Here is a 16,712-nt window from a genome sequence, read left to right on the forward strand (position 1 = left end):
ACCATCATTGTTTGTCGGATCATGTGGCTCTCCCGTCCCAGTGATATCAGCCGCTTCTTGTTGCCGATCTGTTCTTCAGCGACGGGGTAACAGGCGACGATGAGTCATGGCTGTGACACGATCGTGGTTAGTTTTGGCCATGGACAACTACTAATAGCATATGTTTATATATATATAATATGTTTAATGTAAAGTCTAATAATAAGTCCTCATATAACAAAGTCAAATAATAGCATATGTTCACCTAGAACAAATTCATTGTTTGATTGACCACATACACCAAAGTCCACCACTATTCTATGAAACTATGCCTACATCAACTTCCAAATAAGAAAAGCGATGACCATAGCCATAAATAAAAGTATGACATCTTTCCAAGACCAAAGAGCAATTATCCTAATCTTCACATCTCCGGTGGGTGGCTTCTCTTCGATCTCCAGTGCCAGCGGATGGCTATGGTTTGCATTCATTGGACCATAGTAGGCCAGTTGCCCATGGTTTGCAAGGTAGTCCAGATGACTATAGTAGGCCCTCAAAGCTTCAGCTTCTGTGTTGTATTTTTTGTGCAAATTACTAGGGTAGCGATTGACTTGAGCATAGCAATCTTCTCAAGTTCGATAAATCCCAGGCATGTGACCAATATGCACTACATACCATGCCATGGTTGCCTATACATTTAAGTAAATTAGGCATGTGGTATGTGGTAATGGTAACTCACTGAACAAGAGTTATTATTCAAGTTATATGGCCAAACTAAATCTATTTAATGTTCTTTATCCTTGACATGATAAAAAATTACCTCAATAATTGGATTGTTTATTATTCGGAGATCAATGTGGTTTAGTAATCATACTTGCTGCTGCTGCCGAGCCAATTTTAAAAGTTGTTTTAACTTTTTTTTCTAGAACAAACATCTATAGATGCCTTTTTTTAAGCATGCTATACATTCCATCAAAATCAATTGACGCTCTACCTATAGCGATTATACCTATAAACATTTGACAAGAATCCATCATCAAAATAACCGTGGGGCATAATCTCTTCTAGGAAAAACTAACTGGTTTATGTAACAGCATGTACATATAAGGATAGCTAAACCAAGGAGTAACAGCATGTAACTCAATCGAATAGGAATCGGCTGCTATTGGGAAGACAACAACCATGGGGCATTTCATCAAACACTTAGCGGGTAGTGAGCCACGCACTCACCATGGGGGTGGGAAAGCAGCTGTCCGCGCGCTCCTAAAGGCCTCGGAGGTGCTTTGGCGTGGGGCGATGGATAGCGTGGGGAGTGCTCTGGCGTGGGGCGGTGCATGGGCGTCGGCGTCGAAGAAGAGGAGCGCAGGGCTGGGAACGGTGGTGTGGGAGGCGGTGGATGGGTGCTCTGGTGTGGGGCAGTGCACAGGCGTTGATGTCGAAGAAGAGGAGCGTGGGGCTGGGAACGGCAGGGCAGGGGCGGTGGACGGGTGCTCCGGCATGGGGCGGTGCATAGGCGTCGCGCGTCAAAGAAGAGGAGCGTGGGGCTAGAAACGGTTGGCGCGGGGTTGAAATTTAGATAATTTCAACCCACATCGGGCTTTTATACCAGACCTCATCACTGCCGAATCTAATTATAAGCTGACAGTGATGAGGGTACATCACTACCGGTTGTAAGTATAAACCGACAGTGATGTAGAAATATCACTGCCGGGCCATTCTTTAAACCGGCAGTGATTGTAGTGTAGCAGTTACAACATAAGTACGTTATCTTTTCCACTTCTTTTGAATACCTCCTACTGGCTCAACGGTTAAGACCCCGTAACTTAGGCCCCGATACCCATGTTCGAATCCCGGGCGGCATAATTTTTTTGGTTTAATTTTATAATTTATTAAGTGGTCTATAGGTCAAAAATATAAAATAAATAAACCTTGGCACATATCCTATACTAGCGCAGCGGTTAAGTCTCTAAACTCTGCAGCCCGAGACCCGAGCTCAAACCCGAGGAGTGGCACAATTTTTTTTAATTTTTTATATATCACTACCAGTTTTCAAAATAAATCGATAGTGATAACCAGTATCACTGTCGGTTTCTTCTCATCACTGCCGGTTTTTTGAAACCGATAGTGATGTTTATATATATTAAAAAAAATTCTTTTCTATACTGAATAAATAGAAGCATATGTATTCCTATGTCGAAATGGCTTGAAATTTTTGTGGCAAGCTTGTACACCCAAATTAAAACCCCACACAGGATCTGAGGTTTTTCTGATCATTTTTTTATTTATTATATTTTTCTCTGTTCCAAATGAGATAAAAGAGGGTGAATTTCATTTTGGACCCAATAGATTTTTTTCATCCACCTCCACAAAATTCTTATCCCTATGGCACATTAGATTCTATGTAAAAGTTTGGCATCATTCTGGATCTTTTTGTGGGTAGACTCAATTCAACCTATAATTAATAGGTGTCGTTGCGTGGAAATTCAATTGAACCTTAGAAAGTACCAAACCATCTCTGAAAAATTCCAAACTTGGTGTTTCCTTCACACGTGGCACGTGCAAGCCTGAGAATAATTTTGAGACCAATACGACACCGGAATGCCTATGAACCACAGAAACCTTGATAACCTATGTATATAGTCATGGTTCGATAAAAAGGCAAATGTACCTCTGTGAAGCATGTATACTCTGCCTATGACAAAATGGCTTAAAATATTTTTAGCAAGCATGTACACCCAAATTAAGACCCCACATAGGATCTGAGGTATTTCTGATCATTTTTTTATTATATTTTTCTCTGTGCCAAATGAGACAAAAGAGGGTGAATTTCATCTTGGACCTAATAGATTTTTTTCATCCACCTCCATAAAATTCTTATCCCTAGGGCACATTAGAGCCTGTGTAAAGGTTTGGCACCATTCCGGATCTTTTTGTGGATAGACTCAGTTCAACCTATAATTAATAGGTGTCGTCGCGCGAAAATTCAATTAAACCTCAGAAAGTAGCAAAACATCTCCGAAAAATCTCAAACTTGGTGTTTCCTTCACACATGGCACGTGCAAGTCTGAGAATAATTTTGAGACCAATACGACACCGGAATGCCTATGAACCACAGAAACCTTGATAACCTATGTGTATAATCATGGTTCGATAAAAAGGCAAATGTACCTCTGTGAAGCATGTATACTCCGCCTATGTCTATATGGCTTGACAATTTTTTTGGCAAGCATGTAAACCCAAATTAAGACCCCACACAGGATCTGAGGTTTTTCTGATCATTTTTTTATTTATTATATTTTTCTCTGTGCCAAATGAGACAAAAGAGGGTGAATTTCATCTTGGACCCAATAGATTTTTTCATCTACCTCCACAAAATTCTTATCCCTAGGGCACATTAGAGCCTATGTAAAGGTTTGGCACCATTCCGAATTTATTCATGGGTAGACTCAGTTCAACCTATAATTAATAGGTGTCGTCGTGCGGAAATTCAATTAAACCTCAGAAAGTATCAAACCATCTCTAAAAAATCCCAAACTTGGTGTTTCCTTCACACGTGGCACATGCAAGCCTGAGAATAATTTTGAGACCAATACGACACCGGAATATATATTTCTAGTTGCCCAACAAATATTACACGAATTACATGCATGACAATAATTAAACACACAAAGCCATACATATTAAAATTAGAACATAATTAAACTACGACCTTGAAAACCTAGCTAAATAAATATTAATTACTATCGGAATCACTGTCGGGATCGATCGGGCCACGCACACTAACATGCCTCTGTAGCTATATATGGTAATTGATGTCACGGATTATGTATCTGCTTGTATCGATGAAGTCCAATGCCCGTATGAGTGCACTCTCTCAGGCCTCACAATACCGAAAGAATGGTCGGCCATAGATGTAACCTACTAAACAACCACTGCCCCTGTTATTAATCCTTATGCAGTACTGACGTCCTTCTATAGTGAGCTGGCTGAGGTTTCCATTGCAGAAGTCCCAATCGTACCTGAGTTGCTCCGTAGCTTGGTCTAGAACGACCCATAAGCCACATGCAGCATAGGTAAGGTCCTGTAACGCAATCTGCATGCGTAGAAAAAGAAAAAAAAATAGAGAATGTTATTACAATAATAAACAACAAATAATCATGACTCAGGTATGAGTGACCATTTTACCACATCCATATGGTTGTAGCTCGCAAACCATTCGCTTACTTGCGGGACGGGGATATCACCAGCATTCAAAGCAAGTGCCTTAAAGTGCAAGAAATCAGGCACATCACAGCAAATACGTCGAAGTGCCTCTAAACAGATGCGCACAGCATTTAATTGGGCACTTATCACGTCCAGGCTCTGTATTCCTGTCCCATAGATATGGTTCCGATGATTTGAACCCCTCACAAGGATGAAAAAACTAAGTTCACACGTCCATAGCCGACCACTTGCATTAGATGTCGTGTTCTCGATGATGTCCGAGATAAAGAACCAACTAAGTGCTGTTCATAGCCAATCTATTAGGGATATAGTCTGCAACATATATGCATGCAACAATAATATTAAACTAATTACACTTATTTGTTAGCATAAAAAAACAAAAGATGTTGGAAAATATTTCATACAATAGCTAGAATAGGGAACCGTGGAATCGCCAGATTAGGAGCGAATGGCTCATCGCCAAGGTGAAAACCTGGTTCTTGTGGTGGGAGAGGTCTGTTGTTCATACCACCTGATCGATAAAATGCAAAAAAATATGAACATAAAATATATGCACAAAAAAATTCTTTCAAATAAAATGTGGCAACATAATTAAATATAGATCGAATGCAAGAATAAGAATATTTATAAATGTAGAATGCAAAGAAACATGAATATAAATATAGATCAAATGAATATAGATAGAATATTGGAGAAGACAACATATCAATATCATTGAAAAATGCAGAAGCCATGACCAAATCACGTAGAGAGAGAGTGGATGTCTTGAGAAGTGAGAGTGAAACGTGAGAAATGAGACTGAGAGAGTTCATGGGTGGGTGGGATCGATATATGTGCCGGCAGTTTGTTTTATATAGGGGGGCATGGACATCACTACCGGTTTTTAAAGAGAACCGATAGTGAAGGTAGTCTCATGTGTGCACCATTTTGGTGGACTACGATGCATAACGATATCTGTGGTTTATTGTGAGAGAAAAACATTGTATCATGGCTGATAAGGCCTAACTGAAACCAACATGCATGGAGAGGCTAGCTTCTAGCTGAGGGCCATTTTATAGGGGCTAGCAGTCGTGGTATATTTTTATTTCTGAACTAAAGTTATCAGGGTAGGTGGGAGCAGTGTTCCAACTGTTGTGGTCATGGGAGTACTATTGGCATGTGAGGAGCATCTACACATCACTGTCGGTTTTAGTTTAAAAACCGACAGTGAATTGGGCCTTCTGTGTCGGTTTGAGCAACCAACTGTGATAGAAGCTATCACTGTCGGGTTTAAAACCAAAACCGGCAGTGAAAGGCCCTGCTGCCATCTTTTAGCAAAAAAATATAAAAAAACACTATCAGTTTGGAGCCTGCCATCATAGTCTTTTTGTAAAAAATATAAAAAGTTTGGCCCACCTGAGATTCGAGCGTGGGTCGCGGGGTCGAGAGTGTGCGGCCTTAACCACTGAGTTAGGATAGAAAGTTTGGTTAGAATGATTTTATTTTTTTTTCTTTTATCCCATTGTAATGCACTACTAAATAATAAATGCAAAATTAAAAAAGATTGGCCTGCCTGGGATTCGAGCACGGGTCTCAGAGTACAGAGTGCGCGGCCTTAACCACTGAGCTAGGATAGGGAGTTCGCTTAGATTGCTTTTCTTTATTTATTTATTAATAAAAATAATGTAGTTAGTTTATATTATAAAATAACACAAAAATTTGTGTCTTAGTTATTTAATTCTATGATAATTAATTAATGGTCTATAATTATCAAATAATAGTGTTTGTGAACATCATCTTAATATTTGATTACATAGTCAATAATTAAATTGTAGAGATGCGCACAAAATCTAAATTAAATATTCATTGTGAATTACTGATACAATGTTTGCATAATGATTACATAGTTAACAATAATCTAACTATCTTTAGGTGCATCAACAATGAGTGCCTCATTGTGATCAATTCGTACGTAAGCAGGTTCGTCACCCTCTTGAAGGATAGGTAGGGGTACGTTCGTCCCGAATGGAGGCATTTCCTGATAGCCTCTGTAGTCTTCTTCGTCCGTCACTCCATCAACACTGACAATCTTTCTTTTTCATTCTAGGACTACTTTTAGCCTTCCTTTTGTCTTATTGTCCCTTGCATAGAAGACTTGCATAACATCTCTTGCAAGGATGAAGGGGTCGTCTCTATATGTGGTCTTAGTGAGATCAACGGTAATGAACCCTTCGCTATCAGTGTTGATTTCCTCGAGCCGGACCCACTAGCAGCGAAAAAGAGCTGCCTTCAACAGACTATAGGCGAGCTCTCATATCTCCTCTATGAAACTATAGTATGTTGCCTGCACATTGCCGTTTTCATCATGAGCATCAAAACGAACACTACAATTTTGGTATGTGCTCTTTCCATCTTGCTTTTTGGTGTAAAATGTGAATCCATTGATCTCATACCCTTGGTACTTAAGATATGTACTCGAAGGTCCCTTGGCTAAGGCATCCAGTTGATTACCCAACTTGATTCCAAGCAAGCGACGTCGTAACCAGCTGACAAATTCATCCTTATGTTTTTTATCCAGCCAAGCCTATGACCTGCTCGGATACAAAGTTTGCAGCGATTGCGTATGCTCGTCAATGTATGGCATCACACCCTCGGCTTGCTAGAGAACAGCGAACTATGCCTGTCTAAAAGAAACAGGGTCATCTACTATAACAGATTTCTCCCCTATCGTCCCTTTGCCACGTAGTCTTCCCTCATGACGAGATTCTAAAACTCCGACCCTTTTGATATCCAGATAATATGTGCAGAGCTCAATGGCCTCCTCCATTGACCATCTTTCAACCATGCTCCCTTCCATCCTGAATCTGTTCCTAACATACCTCCTGAAAACTTTCATCAATCTTTCGAAAGGGAACATCTGATGTAGGTACATTGGGCCAAGGGCTCTAATTTGGTCAACAAGACGAATGAGCAGATGCAATGAGATATCAAAGTAAGTCGTTGGGATATGCATCTCAAACCTAACGAGAGTTTCGGTTATGTCCCGTTGCAGCTGCTCTAGCGTGGACACATCAATGACCTTTTTTGAGACCGCGTTGAAGAATGAGCAAAGTTTTATGATTGGGGCGTAGACCTTTGAGGGGAGGATACCACGTAGGGCAACAGGGAGCAGCTGAGTCATAATGACATGATAGTCATGAGCCTTCATAGGGCCATAGTTGGACTTGAGTTCTTTCATGTTCATTAGCCTCTTCAGGTTCGCATAGTAGCCCATCAGAACTTTGAGTTCATTGAAGAAAGAAATAAGCGCACGTTTTTCTTCATTCTTCAATGTTCATGATGCAACCAGAAGTTCGAACTGGCCATTCTCTAGCTCCATGGGATGCAGCTCCTTTCTGATTCCCAAGTATTGCATGTCTAGGTGTGTGGCTAGTGAATCCTTTGATGTCCCCCGGTGTCCATCAAGGTGTTAAGAGTGTTAGCCCACACATTTTTAGTGATGTGCATGGGATCAAGACAGTGGCGTACACTCAGAAATGCCCAGTAGGATAGTTTCTAGAAAACCAATTTTTTCTTCCAAACGCTCCCATCAGGCACTGCTACTGCTTGTCCCCCTTCCCAATGACAACCTCTAGTTTGTTGAGTTCTCGAAGTATCACAGGTCCATCTCGATATTTTGGAGCTAAGCGTTTCTCAATAGTATTGTTGAAATCATTTCTATTCCTGCGGTAAGGGTGATCCTTAGGTAGGAACCTATGGTGTCCCATATAAACTATCTTTGAGTTATTTTGCAGATTTACCGCATCAGTATCGTCCAAGCACTCGACACATCCAGTATAGCCTATTGTCTTCTCTTCGGACAACGAACCTCGACCTAGCACGTCGGTGATTGTAGCGATAAGTACTCCCTTGATCGTGACATGTTCCTTTTTGTACTCGTCCCAAACATCCGGCACACCCTTTTCAAACATCTCAACTAGTTCATCGATCACTGGTTCCAGAAACACATCGATGTCATTCCCAGGTTGTCTTGGCCCTTGAATCAGTAGTGGCATCTGGATGTACAACCGCTTTATACAGACCCAAGGTGGAAGGTTGTATATACAGAGCGTCATTGGCTAGGTACTATGATTGCTTCTAACCTGGTCGAAAGGATTCATCCCATTTGTGCTCAAAGCAAACCAAAGGTGCCTTACCTCTTCACCAATGTCCTTATAGAACATAGTATTGATAGTCCTCCAGTCATGCCCATCGGCGGGGTGCCTCATCATTGTATCTTTTTTACGCTCTTCGCCATGCCAGCGCAACAGCTTGACTGACTTTGCATATGCAAACAACCTATGCACCCGGAGAGCTATAGGGAAATACCAAACGACTTTTATGGGACCTCCTCTGGTCTTGGTACCCTCATCTGATGGCCCTTCCTTGTACCATGGAGCTTCACACTTGGGGCACTTGTCCAAGTCTTTGTATTTTTCTCCACGATACAATATGCAATTATTGAAACACGCGTGGATTTTTTAACCTCGAGGCCGATGGGGCAGATCATTTGCTTGGCCAAGTATTTCTTTTCTGGCAACTCGTTTTTTTCTGGGAGCATTTTCTTTATTATACCTAACAACTGATCGAAGCCTTTATCGCTCGATCCATTTGTCGATTTGAACTCTAACAGCATGATGTCGGCTTTCAGTTTACTCATTGGACAATTCCTATACAATGGTGTTTTGCCATCTTGTCTCATTTTCTCTAGCTTTCTCAGCTGTCTTTCACTCAGACATCCGGTCTCTACATTACGTAGCAGCTGAGAAATGCCATCGTTATCCTCGGTGTCCTCAGCTAGCGTGTTCCTAAACACATTATTAATTGTGGCCATAGGTTCCATGTTGACACTGGGTTCCTCGTCAGCATCATAGATGGCTACGTCAGGCAAGTCCACATCATCATCGTTTCCCTGTAGAACATTCACACCAACATCGTCATGCATAGTCCATATCATATAGTTTGGTATGAACCCCTTGGTAATCAAGTGCGATCGTATAGACTCAATTTGATGAAAGTTCCTATAATTCTTGCAATCTTTGCATGGGCAAAAGATAAGGTTTCCATTCCCAGCATGAGTTTTGGCATCGGTGATAAACTGGCTGACACCATGCATGTACCGCTTGTCCGTTCAGGACAGATGCATCCACTCTCGATCCATCTCTACACAAAAAATACTGAGACAGTAATTATAAAAAATTAATAAGAAATCGAGCTTCATGAACAACAATTGTAGCTCGAAAGTACCATTTTTAGAAAACATTATTGTACACTAATTATTGAAAAATTGAAATTGGTAGCCCCGGCCCTGTATATTGAAAATCGTAGTAAAAACAATTATTGCACAATATTAAAGAACAACTATTCTACTCTACTTCTAAAAACTAATTATAGCATCACATACTGACAATGATGATCTTGACCACCATAGAATAATTAGCTAGAAATTTAAATATGTTCATAGACACCAACCTTTTGGATGATGGATTCACCATAATTTGAGCCTTGCACAAATGTCCAATTGAAAAAGTGCTCTCTAGAATAGAGAAATAACTAAAATGAAAATCAAGCATTGTAGCCATCAAAACGAAGCTAATTAAGCAACAAAATCAAAGAAGTGGATGTTTGTTACTAACCTTAAAGCAAAAAGATCAAGCCATTCTTCAAAATCCAAGCACTAGCTTCATGGTGAAGAGCAGCCGCAACAATGGAGGGAAGGGTCCAAACGCGCACCTCTGTTCTCGGGATGGAAGAGAGGAGGAAGGAGAGGACGACTGCAGCCTTTTTGTGTTGTAGGCTTATCACCATCGGTTCTTGGCTAGAACCGACAGTGATAGTGCCCAATCACTGTCGGCTCTTGACTTAAACCGGTAGTGATGAGTGCCCGCCAAAACACTGCCGGTTCAAGCCAAAAACTGACAGTGATGTGGTGCTTCACTGTCGGTTTTAGCCCAGCACCAATCATTTTTTCATTTTCAAGCTCATAACCGGTAGTGAAGGTACATCACTGCCGGTTCTTACAAATCCGGCAGTGATGAGGCTTGTAGTGATGTGCAAATCTGACGTAGTGGTTGTAACTTTTATATTTTCTATAATAAAATTTTGGTCAAAGTTATCACAGTTATATTTCAGGATGGAGTGAGTAAAACGTAATTGAAGTTGAACTAAAGTTTGACCCACAAATTAGTTCACCTGCTTGGATGAATTAGGACTAAAGTTTAAATGATCGACGGTGCCGCACCAAACTATCCGTGCGACACCACTCTGATGATCTCAGCGTGGCATCCTGACCACAACCAGCGGCCGAACAACCTCACAGACGGGATTTGCAACATCGACAGGATTTGCATCTAACATAGACACGTGGTAGTCATCAGCGAGGTGTCGCACGAATAGCCTGGTGTTGCACTGCTGCATATAATTTTTTCCCTGCGCTTACCCTTAGCTAGGACTCGTAGAATTTGTTGGAGTTTGTCGGCACTAACTATATCAAGGTAATTGATTCGATTATTTGGAACCTTATTAATTCATTCGGACACATATAACAGTTCATATTTGTTAATTGATTTGATTATTTGGAATCTTATTAATTCATTCGGACACATATAACAGTTCATATTTGTTAAAGCTAAACTACATATATAAGATCATGTTTGGTTCCTAGGAATTGAAAAGTAAGCTAATAATAAAATAGAAGCATTGCGAACTGAGGTTCCTTGTGGTGGAACTTGCCCATCCGGTTTCAAATCTCTGACTTGACACGGGTGTTCGTATTTTTCAGAATTTATTTATTTCAAGAATTAATGGCGCTATGCTTTCAGTGGTAGGCGACGTGCCTGTCGACAGAAAAGCGTCTGTGGTGACTTCGTCAATCTCGAAGTTTGCCGGTCCAACTTAGTTCTTCGGATGTGCTCATTGGGATAGGGTGTGCGTGCGTGCGTGCGGTCATAGAGTGAGTGTGCGCTCGTGTTTCTGAACGTCTACATCTCTAACTGGATCTCGCAAAAAAAAGCATTTTCTAGACATTGGTTTCAACTTTCTTTCAATCCATGGGGATCCAAACAGCAAACAGACCCAAAGAGTAAATAATAACATGATATCTTTTCACTTTTATAGGATGTTGTCAGAAAATATGTGTGCCTTCTTTCCTTCTTTTTTTTAAGGTTAAGAGGTGTTTTTGTACCCTCGAGATACCAGTGAGTACTCGTGCATCCTACCTTTCCAATACCATATACAATATGTTAACCCTTTTTTGAGAAGTGAATGCTTGTTAGAATTAAAGAAGCAGAAAGCCGATCTCCCTTTTTTATGCTAGTGGCCTGCAGGACAAGGGGGTTAATTAGCAGTTGCGACGTTGGTGTGACGATCGTGATTTAAACTTTTTTTCAAAGAAAAGACAGCCCTATTCGTAACTAAAAAAAGTTATTACATTCCTGAGCAATTAAATGCTCTACACACTAAGAAATGACCATCACCCTGTTCGTTTGGGCTTGTTTGGCTTATAAGCCGTACTTTTTTGGCCAACGAATATTATTTTCTCTCACACAAAATCAACCAACAGTACTTTCAGCCATGACTTATCAGCCAAACAAGCCCATACCACGCCGTAGCATGAGCAGTTCGCTTTGCAAGTTGGACGAGTTTATGGGCTCCACCATTTTGCTCTCTTCTCAAATGCTTCACAGCTAGTTCTGGGAAGTCACCACCAGCTTCCTTCACCTCTCTGATGATTGGATGCAGGCTAATCATGAATTTAACTATCTCCACTAATGCAATATTTTGGTCCCAAAAGAGAAAACAAGCATTTTTTGGTTTCCTTACTAAAGTGGGACATACATGCATGTAGCTACAATATTATATATATTAGCAGGAATCAGATAGCAAAGACAGTGAACGCTGATGCCACCGATGGACTTTAGTTTATATTAGACTAGAAAAAGCATTGGTCACTACTACATATCATCAACTGGATTCTATTTAATTTATCCAAAGCTGCAAACATGGCCAAATGTTCTTCCACCATGCTCTGCTAAATCTTCGCATTTGCATCTTTCTTAACATCTGACAACGCTGCCCTGTTAACGATCGACTTCGGCAGTCGTCGTCCCAGAGATATCAAGCATGACAAATAATGCTACACGGCAAATATATAGCTGAGACTTGGAAACCATGCAGATCGTACACTAGTAGAGGCATGCATTCATTCATGCATGCACGCTTAATTGATTGCGTAGCTTGCCCCGGCCGGCCGTCGACCACACCACACCAGGCCACCAGTCGCCATGGCACGACGGCGTTTGCTGTTGCTGAAGCCTCGTCCATGGACGACGATCACATGTATATCGACGCGCGCTAGCTACTAATAATCAGTACAGTAGTAGTTAAGCTAGCAGCTAGAGTGAGCTAGAAGGCGATCTTGCCGATGAGCGGTATGCCAATGGCGGTGACGACGAGCGTGGAGGGGACGCCGAACACGACGTGGCTCCAGAAGCTGAGGTCGTGGGCGTTGCGCGGCGCGCGGCGCGCCTGCTCGCACACGATCAGGTTCGCCGCCGACCCCAGGAGCGACAGGTTGCCCGCCACCGTGCTCACCCACGCCAGGAGCAGCCACGACCGGGTCACCGCCGACGCAGAGATCGTCGCCGCAGAAGCCGCCACCTCGTCCCCCATTAGCAGCACTGATTGGATATATATGATATATATATATGTGATGAGTAACATATATGCATGTGACCACACAGTTTCATTATCAAAAGTGTCACGTACACGTCAAAACGTAACGACGTACTAATAATTATCAATATATCGTGTCAAAGGAAGTAACATTAGTGCTTAACGCGCTGGTGGTCACGACGACACACTTGAAAACAATAACAAGATAATAAGTAGATATTTGACTACTTTCACGCCTCCTTGTTAGTTGTTAAAAGAAAAAGAAATCTTTAACCACAAAATATCTTAGCTATAGGAACCTTTGCCATCTTGCCCCGTACATACGCTTTCAGTTTCTTGCACTGTGTCATATATATGTGTATGTATATAAGTTAGGTCGTTATATATGTAGTGCACTGTACGCACACTAGCTAGCTAGCTATTGAACTTTTGGTGCTTTTGTCAGTTGTTGCAATACGTGAAAACAAGGTGTGCTTTAATTTATCACTTTTAATACGTACGTGAATAACATGTGTGCTTCATCAGTTGTAACTTGTAATATCAGTATGTACGTATTTACGTTTTGCCTCTAAAAAGCATCCATGTCGTCATGTCGATCCCAAAGTTCCCAACATATATGCGATCTGCTGGCCTTACCAGTTGGAACGTTGGAGGCGAGGTTGGAGAGGAGCAGGATGATGAGGGAGAGCACGGTGACGCCGCTGACGTGGTTGATCTTTGCGTAGGGCGCCATGAAGTTCCAGATGGCCCCCGGGAGCCCAGTCTTGTTGAACCCGCTCACCGTCACGAACATCCCCGAGAAGAAGACCAGCAGCGAGTAGGACACCTGCACATAACCCCTGCACTGCATGAGATGTGCATGCCCACCACGTGCCCAAGTAGTTCGTTGCCTGCCGGCCGGGTTGCGTGAGCAAGAGCGTACCTTGTCGAGGCACGGCTCGGCGTCGCGGAAGTCAACGACGACGAGCGCGATGGCGGTGGTAATGGCGGTCCACGACATGTTGAGGCCGAGCATGTAGGCCACGAGCATGCCAACGGTGACCACGTACGCGAAACTCTTGAGGAACAGCTTACGCCGGTGCTCCGAGCACTGCATGAACCACCGGTGCTTTGTCGGGATGTTCTCCGACATCATCGAGTCCGGATCGTCATCCGTGTCGTAGCCGTGGCGCTGACGCAGAGCGCCGTGGGCGGCGGGGGTTGCTGTGGGGCTATTCTTGAGCGAGAGCACCGAGGCCGGCGACCGCCCCTCCTCGACGGCCTCCATCTCCTTCCCAGCAGCGGCCGCCACCTCGTCGGCGCCCTCGAGGTCCTTCCAGTACATGCAGAGCAGCATGACCGTGTTGACGCCCATCCCAGCGAGCATGGCCGGCAGGATGCCGAAGAAGAACTGGAGGAAGGTGATCTTGCTGTTGAAGGCGATCACCAGGTTCTGCGGGTTGCCGATGGGCGTGGCGCTGGATCCGATGTTGGCGCTGGTGGCGAGCGCCAGCAGGAAGGGCTTGGCGGGGAGGTTGCGCTCGGCGGCGAGCTCCAGCACGAACTCGGTGAGCACGACGCAGCAGGTGTCGTTGGTGAAGAGCGCGCTGGCGAGCGCGGTGACGACGCAGACGCGGCACAGCAGGTCGCGCCCGCCCTGGCTCCGCCACGCCAGCAGCTTGCCCAGGTGCTTGAACATGCCGGCGCCCTTGAGGTAGCCGCCCACCACCATGGTGGCGAAGAGCAGGCCCAGGATCGGGAGGTCGATGGAGGCGTACGCGTCGTCGGCGCTGATGACGTGGAACACGATCATGAGCACGGCGCCCAGCAGCGCCCCCGCCGTGCGCCCGATGGGCAGGAACGGCACCGAAGGGAACACCGCCAGCATCCAGAACACGCCGAATGCCAGCGAACCCATCACCACCTTGGGAAGAGGCGCCAGCTGCGTCATGGCTGATCGGTCGATCTCGCCTTGTTGCTCTCGCTGCAACTACTCTCTGCTTTGAGTTTGACGAAGCGGAGGGGTGGCTCGCCTGAGGTTTAAGTAGTGGCAGAGGAAGACCTTCTTGCATGCTCGTCAGGCTCCAGCTGAAGTAAAATATCTCGGTGTGGGGGCTACCTACAGAAGAAGCTCTAGTGTCCGAGGTCTGTTGGCACTCGAGATTTTTTTGTCTATATCGGATCTTGATTAAAACTATGCCTATGGTGTCTTCAGATTCTTATCCATTTTCTTCTTCAATGCCCCCCTTTCGTGTATCCGGCTTAGCCACCTCGCCGCCACCGCTTCCACCGTTGCCCACGACTACTGCTAACCTGGTTTTACCTGCTATCACTGTGACGTCCTTGCGCTTACTTGGCAAATAAACCATCTTCCTCCACTCCTCGGTTAGCGGCGACCGTTGTCACTGTCACCGCCGGCTTGCCTCATCGTCGTCCATGCACCCGTTGCTGGTTCAGTCTTCGATCTGCCTCTAGATTTAAGCCCATCAAATTCCTCGCCAAACCCCAAATCCTTACTTGCCGGAGCTGTTGCCAGACGCCAGGGTTGGAGGAGATAACCCCGCTACTCGAATCAGACGGATCAGATGTTTATTAGTCATGAATGAATCGGATGGGAGAGAAATCAGATGTTGAATGTCACTAAAACAGGTGAGTTGAGTAGGGTATTTGTCCTTAAGGCAAAATGAATCATACCACATTGCAATGCCAATCAAATTTATCAAAACCACGATTTTCACATCATAAACTAAAAATATCACCGATATATATATATATATATATATATATATATATATATATATATATATATATATATATATATATATATATATATATATATATATATATATATATATATATTCAGTAGCCAGCTACAAAATAAGTTATTCTGTAGCCACCTCTATTTACGATAATTTTATATACTAATTTATGATAATATCAATACATATTTACGATAGTTGGGTTACTATAACACATGGGGATATTTACCATAACGTTATAGTAAACCACTTAGTAAGGAGTTACTATAATCTCGTAAATTAATATAGTAATTATCGTAACTCAAAGTGGCTACAGAAGAAGTTACGATAATTACTATGTTAATTTACGAGATTATAGTAACTCCTTACTAAGTGGTTCATTATAACGTTATGATAAATATCCCCATGTGTTATAGTAACCCAACTATCGTAAATATGTATTGATATTATCGTAAATTAGTATATAAAATTATCGTAAATAGAAGTGGCTACAGAATAACTTATTTTATAGCTGGGTACCGAATATAATCGTAGTAGTAGTTTTAGCACCCGCGATGTGAGAAGCTACCTAGCTTAATTATTAGGAAGTGCATGCTTACGTACGTGTGTATGTGTATATATGCAAAGCAGTTGATATATATATGTGTGTGTGAGAGAGAAGCTACCTAGCTTAATTATGAGGAAGTGCATGCTTACGTACGTGTGTATATATGCAAAGCAGTTGAGATATATATACTAGGAAGTGCATGCTTACGTTATATATATATATATATATATATATATATATATATATATATATATATTTATATATATATATATATATATATATATATATATATATATATATATATATATATATATATATATAGGGAGAGGCTATTCAGTAGCCGGCTACAGAATAGTTTATTCTGTAGCCAGGTCGAACAGACGCACCATCCATGATTCGGGTCCAGGCGCTTGCATGGCTGGTGCCCTTCTGCCTCCTGGTCCGATGCGCATTAATCCGAGCCACGCCCACGTAATTAGCTCACGGTGATTTCGGTAATTCAACCTTGCGGCATGCATGCAAATTACAGGCCA

The 16,712-nt window shown here is 42.7% G+C and overlaps 1 protein-coding gene across 2 annotated transcripts; it reads right to left on the reverse strand.

Moving 5' to 3' along the window:
• Nucleotides 1-12,178: 12,178 nt before the first annotated feature.
• On the reverse strand, nt 12,179-14,863 carry LOC136539408 (silicon efflux transporter LSI3-like). Of its 2 annotated transcripts, none has more exons than XM_066531364.1 (3): nt 13,817-14,863; nt 13,531-13,720; nt 12,179-12,899 (listed from the first exon to the last, which is right to left on the reverse strand). In XM_066531364.1, the coding sequence occupies exons 1-3, from the start codon at nt 14,822-14,824 to the stop codon at nt 12,625-12,627; spliced, it is 1,473 nt and encodes a 490-aa protein (XP_066387461.1). In that variant the 5' UTR covers nt 14,825-14,863; the 3' UTR covers nt 12,179-12,624. The 2 variants fall into 2 exon arrangements, with proteins under 2 accessions (XP_066387461.1, XP_066387460.1); XM_066531363.1 differs by having other exon boundaries at nt 13,531-13,733.
• Nucleotides 14,864-16,712: the final 1,849 nt, after the last annotated feature.

Source organism: Miscanthus floridulus, chromosome 2, assembly GCF_019320115.1.
Source record: "Miscanthus floridulus cultivar M001 chromosome 2, ASM1932011v1, whole genome shotgun sequence".
Classification (NCBI taxonomy): domain Eukaryota; kingdom Viridiplantae; phylum Streptophyta; class Magnoliopsida; order Poales; family Poaceae; genus Miscanthus; species Miscanthus floridulus.

What these genes read in the sequence shown, in the direction of transcription:
- LOC136539408 (XM_066531363.1), bottom strand. Translation starts at nt 14,824, where the DNA reads ATGACGCAGCTGGCGCCTCTTCCCAAGGTGGTGATGGGTTCGCTGGCA. An exon ending in CCGAGCCGTGCCTCGACAAG is followed by an intron (nt 13,734 to 13,816) that starts GTACGCTCTTGC and finishes CATGCAGTGCAG; the next exon opens with GGGTTATGTGCAGGTGTCCT. An exon ending in CGCCTCCAACGTTCCAACTG is followed by an intron (nt 12,900 to 13,530) that starts GTAAGGCCAGCA and finishes ATATCCAATCAG; the next exon opens with TGCTGCTAATGGGGGACGAG.